Source organism: Pelobates fuscus, chromosome 2 (genome assembly GCF_036172605.1).
Source record: "Pelobates fuscus isolate aPelFus1 chromosome 2, aPelFus1.pri, whole genome shotgun sequence".
Taxonomy (NCBI): Eukaryota; Metazoa; Chordata; class Amphibia; order Anura; family Pelobatidae; genus Pelobates; species Pelobates fuscus.
Genome location: NC_086318.1, coordinates 326,278,680 through 326,291,711, shown reverse-complemented (window position 1 = coordinate 326,291,711; position 13,032 = coordinate 326,278,680). Strand labels below are relative to the sequence as shown.

The window sequence follows — 13,032 nt, the reverse complement described above, 5'->3', positions numbered from 1 at the left end:
CGTATTTTAACTTTAGAATCTTGTTTAAATAAAGTTTATTATAATTTTTTTGCTGCCTTGCCATTACCTTTGAATGACTCTACTTAGAAGGTAATTTCAGTAAGGAGGGTTTCTACCTTTGTTAGGCAGATGCCTTTACCTTATATGTATCTTTTTTCTAATAAACTTGGGTCATGCCCACATTACCTCTCTGACCATATTTATGACCATGTATTAGGTTTTTCCCAATATCGTGCTATTCCTCTTATGCTTTCAGTAAGGTTACTTTGGCCTAAAAATGTTAAATTCTCACTTTGAATTCTAAATCCCTATATGTTCTTTTATACAGCAGTGTCTTTTGGCATCATACAGAAGGTGCCATATTAACAGGGGATAGCTTCCAGAATGTAATTTTCACCACTATTTTGCAGGGATCCCCGATCTCCACCAGCATAAGTCCTCCCTGATCGTCGTGGTGTGCCTGTAACAGTACACTGAAACTTTGATATATGTATATTTTTGTTTATAATTTATTTTGCATTAGCTTTTAACCCCTTCAGGACGGAGTCAATAGTGCACGTTCTGATCAAAACAAAACGTAAACAAAAACTGGAATTTGCGCTATATGTCTGTTCACCCGTAGTTCCCCTCTTTCAAATTATATGCACCCACACTTATTATATATCATTTTGTTCAGGAGAAACAGGGCTTTAATCTATCATTAACTATTCATATATGGAACATCATTTATTATGAATAAAAGTAAAAAAAATGTGAGAAAATAAGATTTTTTTTTAAATTTGCATTTCCGTCTGACATTTTAACTGTGAATGTCATAATACTGTTAGGTTTTACTGCAAAAAAATGCACATATTTGTAATCAGCGATGTCTCACGAGTACAACAGTACCCCCCATTAACAGGTTTTATGTTGTTTTGGAAAGTTACAGGGTCAAATATAGAACATTACATTTTCAAATTGAAATTTGCCAGATTGGTAATGTTACCTTTGAGACGGTGTGGTAGCCCAGGAATGAGAATTACCCCCATAATGGCATACCATTTGAAAAAGTAGACAAGCCAAGGTATTGAAAGTGGGGTATGTTTAGTCTTTTTTAGTAGCCACTTAGTCACAAACACTGGCCAAAGTTAGCGTTCATATTTGTTTTTGTGTGAAAAAAGCAAAAAACGAATATTTGGCCAGTGTTTGTGACTAAGTGGCTACTAAGAAAGACTGGACATACCCCACTTGCAATACCTCGGGTTGTCTACTTTTGCAAATGGTATGCCATCATGGGGGTAATTCTCATTCCTGGGCTACCATACGCTCTCAAAGGCAACATAACCAATCTGGCAAATTTCAATGTGAAAAAAATGAAATGCAAGCCTTATATGTGACTCTCTAACTTTCCAAAACACCATAAAACCTGTACATGGGGGGTACTGTTATTCTCGGGAGACTTCACTAAACACAAATATTAGTGTTTTAAAACAGTAAAACATATTAAAACAATAATATAGTCCATAAAAGTGCCGTTCGTTTGTAAAAAATGCAAAAAACTTCACTTTTACTTAAAATATCATCGTTGTAATACAATTTACCAGTTTGAAACACGAATATTTGAGTTCAGCGAAGTCTCCCGAGTAAAACAGTACCCCCTATGTACAGGTTTTATGGTGTCTTGGAGAGTTACAGGGTCAAATATAGTGCTTGCAAATTAAATTCTCTGCACTTTCTCCCTGTGTTGTCAGGCATGTCAATCAAATTTTAATTAATCAAATCACATAATTACGTTAAAAGATTATTTAAATATACATGTAGAATTTTAATATATATGCATTTATAGGTATTTAAATTCTACGTGTATACTAATGTAATCTTTTATGTAATTATATGTATTTATCTATATATATATATTTGCGGTTATTTGTATTTTATATATATATAGATATATATAGAATGTCATTCTAAGTGTATTTTGTTACCGATATATATATATTAATAACAAAATACAGTTAGAATGAAATTACATATGCATATATAATTTATATTAAATTTTGTTTCAATATTTTATTTATTTATTTTATTTATTTATTATTTTAATTATACGTATTTATATATAATATATATATGTACATCTATTATATATATAATATATATATACATATTATATATATGTAACGTCATTCTAAGTGTATTTTAATATTAATATATATACTTATATTAATATTAAAATACACTTTGTATGACGTTACATATATATAATATGTATATATATTATATATATAATATATATACATATTATATATATATAAAAATATATTTAATTTATTTTTACACTTGTCTTTTATTTATTTTTTATACTTCCCACCAGCAGGGGGACTGTCTGATATTTCAAACAGTCCCCCTGCTGGCATATCCACAGCCAGCTATAGGGGGCCATGTGATCGCTCTTTGAGAGCGATCACATGGCCCCCGGGGGCCTGATTTGCCGTGGGAGGGCTGCCTGGGCTGTGAGGCAGTCCTCCCGAAGCGGATCGCGGCGGAGGTAAGTATAACTTACCTCCTGGGGCTGCAAGCCGTTACGGCGTGCTATGCCGTCATAACGGCGTTAAAGCCCACTTAACCTGTGACGGCATAGCACGCCGTAACGGCGTTAAGGGGTTAAGACATTAGCTTTGGAATGCTTTTAAAAAAATTATGGGAATATTTTCCCTATAAAGGGGAAGTGTCATAACATGAAATAAAACAATGAATGAATATCACCTATGACTGTTAACCTTTTTTCATAAGACCCTCCATTATTTTTTAACCATACCTTAAAGAGTTCACATATGTAATTTTACTTTGTTATACCTCACAGATATGTATAGGTTAAGTATAGGTATAAGTAAGCATTATGTTAAAAGACTAGATTCTGTTGAGCAGGCTTAGAGTCACTAGAAAGTAGATACACATCACTGCTTTTCTGTCTTCTAACATACCTTTGCACCACCAACAAATGCAGATGTTTTCATGGCTTCAGCATATGAATCATAAACATTTGGATATTGAATTCTTTCCCAACAGTCTCTCTCTCTTCCCAAGACAGGCATTTGTCTAACAGTGGAAAGAGCTTGTTCTCTGAAGTTATGGGGGGAAAAAAAGGTGAAATAATGAGAAATGGTGTCCCACCTACATTAAAAAAAAAACAAAAAAAAAATCCTATCCACACCTGTAAATCTGGGAAGTAAAAAAAAAAAAAAAACACCCCACACAGAATAGAAATATAATTCAGACTTCTTCAAAATACAAAAATAGTAATCTTATTAAAAGTATAAAGTCATGCTATTGTCAAATGTCTCCATATACAAGGGATACACAACTGAATTAAAGGGACATTGTAGGCACCCAGACAACTTCAACTCAATCAGGAGGTCTGGGTGCTTTGTCCCCTTCATTTTAACAAGTAAAAACTGCAGTGAAAACATGTTACTGCAAGTGAAAACATTACCCGCCTGCAGAACGTCAATGTATTCATTGCATGATTTAAATGTCCCTAGTGGATTTCACTAAAATGCTATAATGTTTCTTTAAATCAGATGAAAGGGTAGACAGACACTGTAAGGAAATCTTCTTCTTCCAGGTGAGGCATTATCATTCTTTTTTGTCAATCTTTATTGAGGCTTGGGTATAACTAAACAGTTTTGCAATGACACAGTGCTCTTTACTGACATATAAGGTTTAGCGATTACTGTTGACATATCATTGTGTAAGAAAGGCAACGTTGTAGTTTCTTATGGTTTGTGCACATAAATTTAACAGTTTGCATGAAAATGCACTGCAATATCAACATAAAAAAAAACATTAAAAGAAATTGTTTAACATTGCTAAAAAAAAATATATAAAGCTTGCAAAAAACAAGTTATGGGATTGTATAAAATATTTACTTTATTTTTTCTGTTTTTGAGATAAATTTGCTGTACAATGGACACCTTTTTTGTTACAATAGTAAATCAAGTCTAAGCTTTGCACTTTTAGCTCCTTTTAAAAGTATAGCAATGTATTTCTTCACTAAAGGAATACTTCAATCACCATTACTACTGCCCGCTGTAGTGGTTATTGTTTCAGGAGAGCCCTGACAACCTCCCAGAGTAAGTAGTCACACCATTTAAAAATGGTGTGACAACTTACTTGAGGTTTGCCTCACCTGCAGTCACAAGTTGTTCCAAAGAGCTTCTGTTAGCTCCACTGAGCTACGCCATGCTTGTCCACTGTTAGTGAGTGTGACCGTCAGCTGAGTGCTCTCAGTCAATGAACATGGACAGGCTTAGCTAAGCAGTAGAGCTTGTGGCAACAGGGGACACCAGGAATGTTTTAAAGGGACACTATAGTCACCAGTGCAACTACATGTATTCCTGACCCTATAGTGTTAACACGACCATCTAGCCCCCCTGGGCCCCTCATGCCTCCATAAATATAGTACAAATCTTACTGTATTCAAGCCAGAAGCTGTAAATCTGCATGCTGTTAGACTCAGGAAAAACAAGCAGTCTGCTGACATGTGATAGCCTGATCCAATCACAGTGCTTCCCCATAGGATTGTCTGAGAGTGACAAGGAGGCAGATTAGGGCCGAGCCAGCATGATTCAAACACAGCCCTGGCCAATCAGCATCTCCTCAAAGAGATTAATTGAATCAATGAATCTCTATGAGTAAAGTCCAGTGTCTGCATGCAGAGGGAGGAGATAATGAATCAAAGGATGTTGTGCACAGTGCTGCTCTGTGCTCTGCTGACAGCAGATCTGAGTGGATTGGGGCATGTTATGCCTCCATCAACTCAGAAGTCCCTCTGGTTCACTCTGAGTGACTGCAACTGGAGGTTTTCCTAGCTTTCAATGTAAACACTGTATTTTCATTTTCTCAGAATATACAGTGTTTACATGAGAAAGGTTGCAGGGAGCAATAGTTTGCACCTGGACAACCTCATTAAGCTGAAGTTGTTCAGGTGACTATAGTTTCCCTTTAAGCAATTAAACCGTTTAACTCCTATCTCAGAGAGAGCACTAGATTGCTCCTCGCAATACAGCAAGCTGTAGTGGATATGGTGTTTGGAATGTTCAATTAAATGCTTTATGAGCATTTTAATGTAGCACTGTCACTTTAAAAAGCTCAGAAGCATCTGAACTCCAGATATTCAAATACCTTATTCTGGTAGTAAGGTGGGTACCAAAAGAATCTGCATTTCCTGACTGTCTTTATATTCTTGCAGATTCCAATCAATTCTGAGTCCTGTGACCGTGAATTCAATTTTTTTTTAAATATTTTTTTTTGGGAGGGGGTTGAGGGGTGTCCCCTGGCTTTCATCTACACGTGATGCTTCTAAGTATTGAATTTAATTTGAATGTTTTATTTTTTACAAACGTCCATTGGTCGTATAATCAATAAGTATGTTTTCAAGTAAACCATGACATTTATGGACAGAACGTATTTATTACTCAGCTGAAACACTAAGCGCAGGAAACATGTCGATTCACGGCTAGATTTGTTTCCACTACTGATCCTTTTTTGATTTATTAACATTATGCCGCAGAACGGAATTATCATATCTGTACAACCAGGGAAATCCTTATAACCTCACAACCCATTTGCCACCTTTCAATGCATTTTCAAACTTCATCCTTTAGATTACACCGAACGCACACATACTGCTTTTACCAAAATTAGCCAATTCTGTCCCAGGGAGATGAAACATAATGCATGTTGGGAATATAAGCAACAGTGGACTAAGTGCAGCCATAAATTTGCCTTTAATTCCCTGAGTGCACGATGCGTGTTGCTAACCACTATGGCACACACAAGGTTAAACAGAGGTCATTACATTTGCCCTGAAAAGCAATTCTAGTAAGAACTGCAGCTCAATGCAGGCACAATTTGTAGGCACTGGCAACTCAATAACCGCAACAGACATTCTTATTTACTGTGTTGCTGTCCCCAATCTATGCCACATAACAATGTAGAGATCACACATTTTATGGGTTCAATATTTAAAAATCCAACAAGAGTAAGGTTTAATTTTTTTAGTTTTTATTATTTCTCTGCGGCAATGCAACGCCTTATTTGCCTTCCCTTTTTTCCCTATATTTCAAGATGACAACATGGAAAATAGCACCCATTAATCTCAAGAGGAAAAACAGATAGTTTCAATGCATTTAGTACAGACTTCATAAATCTTAAACTAGTGGTGTGTACAGAGCACCTAAGGAAGATAGCTTACCTCCTTAATCTGCATTTCTAAACCGCGTGGAAGCGACCAAGCAGATTCTAATTAAGCAGATCACTGCTTCCTTATCCTAGAAAATTAGGTTTTCATGGAGAAAAAAAAAAATTCTATACTTGTGCTAGAACGTGACCTGCAGTTGAAATCGTGTTATCTTCAATGCTGAACTTAAAGGAATTAAATGATTAGGACAAACTGAAGCAGTAATCACAGAGGAACCTTTTTTCGTTTTTCTTTTTAAAAGAGTTGGCATTTATTACCTTTGCATTCGCAGTTCCTTTGGATCAAAGGGCATTGGTACTTCGCCACAAAACTCGCCATCGTCCCCTACTCGTTTTTCTCGTTTGGCATGCCGTTTTTCTTCTCGCCGGTACTGTTTCATTAGCTGTTTCTCCTGCTCAGACTGAACTGTGACTTGACAGCCATAATTGGGTTTTAGGATGTCGCCTGCATTTCTTTTTCGCTGTTCTGAAATATTAAACACATACTTATCAACTGGCTTTTCCAAAGAGCTGTACACTAAATATGCTCCACTAAAGTCATCTAACAGTAATCTTCACTTAGCAAAATGCAAACGAGAATATATAGTTCTGTCTTGTAGCATTTAGGCCGTGGCCTTGTAAAAGCATTTGAAATCATTGTAATTCAACTTTGCATTACATTTTGTACCAGAGTCTTAGTATAACTCTTGACCTTTTAAATGATTTAATATAATGCTCTGGACAGCCAAACATAACCTGCGTAAATTTTAATTTCTTGTAATCTGAAACCGAATACACTTTACGGTTTCTATTTCTAGGAATACAGGTCCTGCAACCTTAAAGTTTGCTATATTAATTAACAGAGCGTATGAAAACTGTCTATAAGTAGTTTTGGCAGTTTTTACCTAATTGCCATAGATTTACCTAGGTATAAATAATCAGAGATATAAGATTTATTTTTTCCAAATTTCTTTGCCATTAATAAAACATGATACAAGATTGAAAAGGCTACACTTTTAACAGCCAATCAAGAAGTCAATGTTAGTAACACAATGGTAAATATTCTGTTCATATTCATAATGCGCCAGTAGCATTGACGGACTACCAAAAGATAAAGTAATTGTACCTTGTTGTTGTCGTCTGTATTTATAACACTTTAACCATAAGAAAAATGGTGGGGCAGAGCCAAGCTGCAGAACAGAGAGATCGCACGGCACTGTAGCTCCTGCGACTTCAAGCCTAAAAAGCACCCAATTTGACAGCAAAACCGGCCAAAATAGCCACAAGCCTTAGGCAATAACGGGGGACTCGACATGGGCCGCAAAAATAAAAAACCGAAGCCCGACGAGCCCAGACTAGGCCTCGACATCGGAGCCATGTGGCGCCAAGCCCGCGGAGCAGCTAGGCCCAAGATGGCCGACTACCCGGAGACTTACTCCGACTTATCGGACGACCTCTCCCAGGAGGAAGACACATATCCCTCTCCCAGTCTACCGGCAGCCAAAGCCACACTAATAGACCCTGAGAATGCACCAGTCACGACCGCGGTGCTCAAGGCATTGCTGGCGGGCCTGCAGACCACGATCCAGGCTGAAATGGCAGGCCTCCGAACGGATCTCCAGGGAATAACCGGTAGACTGAGCACACTGGAGAACACATCCACCAATAATGCCACCGCTATCACGGCCATGCAACAGGAGATATCGAGCTTGCGGGCCACAACAGAGGCTTTTGAGCGGCGGTTCGCCATGATGGAGGATACTAGGAGGGCATCCAACATAAAAGTAAGGGGTGTACCTGACGACCTGCCAACTGAAGAGCTTCCACATTTCGCGCGGAGGCTCCTAACAGCACTCATGCCCGCGCGACAGGTCAAAGCAATAAACCTTGAGGGGGTCCACAGAGTCCCCAAATCGGCCAAAGCCCCACCAACGGCCTCCAGGGACGTTATACTCCGCTTCCAACGTAAAGCAGATAGAGCCACAACCATGGCAGCGGTCAAAAATCTACCCCAGTACTCCTTCGAAAATATGTCTCTCTCCTTTTTCACGGACCTGTCTGGTAGTACCCTGGCATGGAGACGGTCGCTCAAACCCATCACGACGCTACTCCAACGAAACAACATACCGTACCGGTGGCGCTTCAACCGCTCACTGCAAGTGTCCCATAGCGGGAACACCCACGAGATATACGACCTGCAGGGAGCTCAGGACTTGCTGCCCACACTGGGAATACCTTCCGACGCCGTACAGTCCATGACAACCTCCGAGGCCACCAAACCGCAACATAGATGGAACCCAGACATGGTGAAGAATTTTGTACCGAGACGGCCCGGAAACGGCACCCATACCAACAACCCGGCGTGAAAAGCCCAAAGCCGTGTCCACACCGCAATGAAAGAATTGCTGAGATTGTAAGACCTCACTACTCTGGAACTTGTGTTTCTATATCTCACTGACTCACTATGCTTACCTGCTGATTAAGACTATATTTTTCATTGTTTATTTTTATGTTTCTTAACTTTTACCTACTCATATTTACTAGCTAATTGCCTGTCGGGAACACTTCTCTCCAGGCCGGATCCCCCGCCCCCTTGCTTATTATGCTTATTATTTTTATCACCGCCCTGGAAGTCAACTAGGCATTACACTGTCACGACCAGCAGCCAGACAGGGCTGAGATACGCCCGAGACCCAAATGTCATACCAAACAGGTGCCCTAGGGCCCGCTACAGCCACTGGCAGGAACGTATTTCCAGATTACTCTGGTCATTTTATGGCTATAACACAGGCATATACATATTTTATTTAAATGACATTGCGCTGGCTAACTTAACCTATTTTATTTTATTTTATTACACTCTATGAACGTTGCTTGTCCATCGCTTATTTACTAAAGTCCCCTTGGATGCATGCAACTGTTTAGTCACATGTTACGCTTTGACAGGGCACCACATGAGTTAGATCCGCGAGAAATATTGCAGAGGTATACCTGCCCGAATAGCGGTTTGTTTAACCTTCAGCAAAGCACAACAAAACGATATACCACTATTACCCACTCTCACAGTTACTCAATTCAATTGTGTTCTTCGTTTTTAGTTTACACCAAGCAAGGGTTACCGAATGTAACTCCTAGATGCTCGCTAAGCATTTAACCTGTGTATAAGGTTCTTTCATGTATACTCATAGTTTGAGAAAAGATTGTATATAAGCCATAAAAAGAAAAATTGTGCTCGTATTTAGGCCACTGTTTACTCTGTATGCAACGTGTACGCTGTTGTGGCGTTGGTTATTGCAATGTTCCTACCTGCACATCAAAAATAAAGAATAAAAAAAAAAAAACTATAAGAAAAATGAGAGGATTACCACCAGTTAGAGGAACACTATAGGCACTCAGACCACTTCTCATCTCATCGAGGTGGTCTGGGTGCAATGTACTTGTCTCCTTAGCCCTGCAGATGCAAACATTGCAGTTTTAAAGAAACTGCAATATTTACATTGCAGCTGTAAGACTGCCTCCAGCAGCTATCTAGCAGACAGCCACTAGAGGCTCTTCCTGCAGTTTCACGGCGTTTGACTGTGAAACGGTGCTGGACGTCTTCACCCCTTGCATGAGGACATCCAGCATCTTTAAAATCCCCACAGAATTAGGTTTTGCCATCAGCTGATGACAGAGGAGGAACCCAGTGCTGAAATCCGGTATGTGTAAAATTGTGTTTTAACCCTCTCATTACCTGCGTGGAGAGGGGGGGGGGGGGTTATTTTGTATTCCTAACACTATAATGTTCCTTTAAATATTCAAAGATTGGGATGGGAAATGTAAATGCCAAACTGTTATAAAACACCACATATTAATATGCTGAATTTTTTTTGTTCCACAAAAATCTGACATATGAAAAATAGGGCTAATTTAATGTTAAATAATATTACCATTTCAATTATATAATCCAAATTTTTTTTTCAAAATAAGGAAGACTATTAGAAGGTTATACAGTGTTGAAATTGGAAGGAACCATGCATTTATTTTTATTCAAATTTCAGTAGAGGGAAAGGCATTTAAGGAAGAGTTCACATAACGGCATCAAAACAATATAAAGAATGAATAAAGATATAAAATATATATAAAAGAATAAAAGAAGAGCCAAAACAGGATAAGCTATGTTACATTTTTCCATGAACTTGACCACTAGCAGTCAGTCACTGTCTTCTGCAGCAATTAACGAGTACATATCACAGAGTTATAATTACAAGAGTACCTGCCTGCTTTGGCATTAAAATTTTAAGTACACCAACAGAAAATCAACCTCTACAAATACACTCTCCAAGTAAGAATAATGGACAAGGCAATACCAAGAAAAACTGTAGACAGAATGAAGTAAGAGGAATGGACAGGTTTGGAAGAATTGAATAAGAAGAATGAGAGGAGGGACAAGAGGAAGAACCATCAAATTAGTGCCCAGGACATATTGAATCTCTACCTGAAGAATACGACAGGAAGACAACAGCTATATTAAGACAAAGAATAACGGACGGCAATAGCAGAAAGGTATCCTAATGGGAAATCAACAGGACTTGATATAGTGTAGCACAGATAGCTTAGGATTGATTGTTGACATTGGCTGGCAGGACGAATCAGGCTTTCTTAACTGTAATCCAAATGCAAAGTAGCCTCAATCCATTAAAATGTAGTGATTACACAAACGCATGCGGAGGCACACAGAGCAGACTGACTGATAACCTGGGAAGCTGCAAAAGGAACTTTCAATAGTAATTTTTCTCTGAATGAGAGGATAAAGGACTTAACTTGTGTTTTTACCTTTTATTTAAATTATTCTACAGTAATGGCTGTTGAATAGGCAATTAGGACACATTATTGGGTAAGGACCCAGTACATTAATATTTATCTATCCAATAGTTAAAGGGGATGGAGTTAAATCATTTGCATATTAAAGCACTCATCCAATCACACACCCTGCAGGGAATGTAATTTTTCTACCCCCGCTCACAGTGTATGGGGATGAGAGGAGACCGTTTACTAGATTGCTGGCAATCTATAAAACATTAGAAACTACCAGGAATTTATGTAATACTGTTTATGTGTAAGGGTACATTAATTGAATGATAAAATAAGTCTGTTTACCAGCCAGAAGCCTTTTGCCGAGCACTGCATAATCTGGCATTGGCATCAGAACAATCTTACCAATTTAGTACTTTATAAGGATAAAAAAATAAAAAAAAAACTGCATATTACTTTAAATCATAAAAACATTACATTGTAGGTACATTGTATTTAATCAAGTGCACCAATATTCCAAAAAAGCAACAATACAATTCTAATCCATTAGTGATGCACTGAACATCATAAACCAGCCCCTATATAACATTTCAGCATCACTGTAAGTACACAAGGGTAACAGAGTACACAAAAAAGTAGAGAAATAACAATGTGGAATCAATTCCATCAAACACTGTGTGTGTTCCCAGATATAGTTTTTATTAAATTTTGGACAGGGCTCGTGGGTAAAAGAGTGTCAGCCAATGAATGACATCCAAAGTTGGACAGAATTAATACTGATAATATGAAAGTGGGAACTTCCTCTTTAGTGATATCTTAAAAGAGGGGCTTGAACGTGGGTATGAGCTAGTGATTATGGTACCTAGAGTGCTCTTTTAAAATGTGGTAGAACAGTAAAGTCCGGCTTGCTAAATGGATAATAGCATATTTCAATACACTTTCAATGCAATAATCGTGAGCATTTTATTTCCCTGGTACTCTCATAATAAAGGCAGTGTTCAAGACTAGGTTCAGCAGTTTTGCACCAACAGTAAATGAGAGTTACTAATTATGTTCCAATCTATGTGGTCGCTCAGTTTAGCATTCAATACTGATGAGTCAGGATTCTACTCTAAAACGCATTGCTGGCTGCACATTTTAGAAAACAAGAACGAAGCACAACACAACATAGAAATGTAACATGTACTGTCTAAAAGGACTAGTCAAAGCATTGTACATCACTACAACGTGCACGGTGCTTAAAGTAACCCGAGTCCGAGAGTGGCTTATAATGACAGCGATTTGTAGTGTGCGTGGTGCATTCGTACTCCGGCAGACACAATAAGGAAAGCAGAAAAGTGCTAGGGCTTTTTAAATATTCAATTGAAAGTGCTATAAGTGAAAATGCATATGTAATTTTTTTTGTGCAGCTGGAACCACTTCCAATTCCCAAAGTAAGTGCACATAAATAATCACCATACAATGTGGAATGCCATACATCCCACTTACTTGCCATCTTGTTAAACTCAGAATCCACCTTCAGATTGGCAATTTTGCCCACAAAATAAATATATATATAATGTACATGAAGGTGAAGTTTCATAGTATGAAAGTGTTCCAATACCAGTTTGGTTACAATCTGCATAAAACAAAGAACACTTGATAGTGCAGACTGTCTGTATAATTTGATTTCCCTTTAAAAAAGAAAAAAAAAAACTCTCCAAAGGAAGTACGCTCACAGATCCCAGAGCCACTTCAAACTGGCTCTGGGTACATCAGCTTAAAATCACTGGGGGTGTTTCAGTCTGCTTCCATTCTACAGGTTAATCTGTATCAATTAAACAATAAACAGAGAGAATCCTCGGAGGCTACTGTAGTGTTATACAATAAGGAAGGCAGCTGCAGGCAGACCCACTAAGCTGTGCACTCAGGGGCAATTTGAAAGTCATATATAGTAGGAAATGGGAAAAGAAACGAAGTAGGACAGAAGGTGTCATTTTACAAGTTTTGTAAACAGTTGTAAATTAAAGAAAAAAAGAT

The 13,032-nt window shown here is 38.1% G+C and overlaps 1 protein-coding gene across 1 annotated transcript in view; it reads right to left on the bottom strand.

Annotated features, from left to right (window-relative positions):
- The window catches only part of ASCC3 (activating signal cointegrator 1 complex subunit 3), a 647,451-nt gene that overhangs the window by 542,045 nt on the left and 92,374 nt on the right, over positions 1-13,032 (bottom strand). The window contains exons 6-7 of the mRNA XM_063443555.1: positions 6,499-6,706; positions 2,964-3,102 (exon numbers count right to left, since the gene is read on the bottom strand). Coding sequence (XP_063299625.1) covers positions 2,964-3,102; positions 6,499-6,706 — 347 coding nt within the window. The remainder of the gene's footprint in view (positions 1-2,963; positions 3,103-6,498; positions 6,707-13,032) is intronic.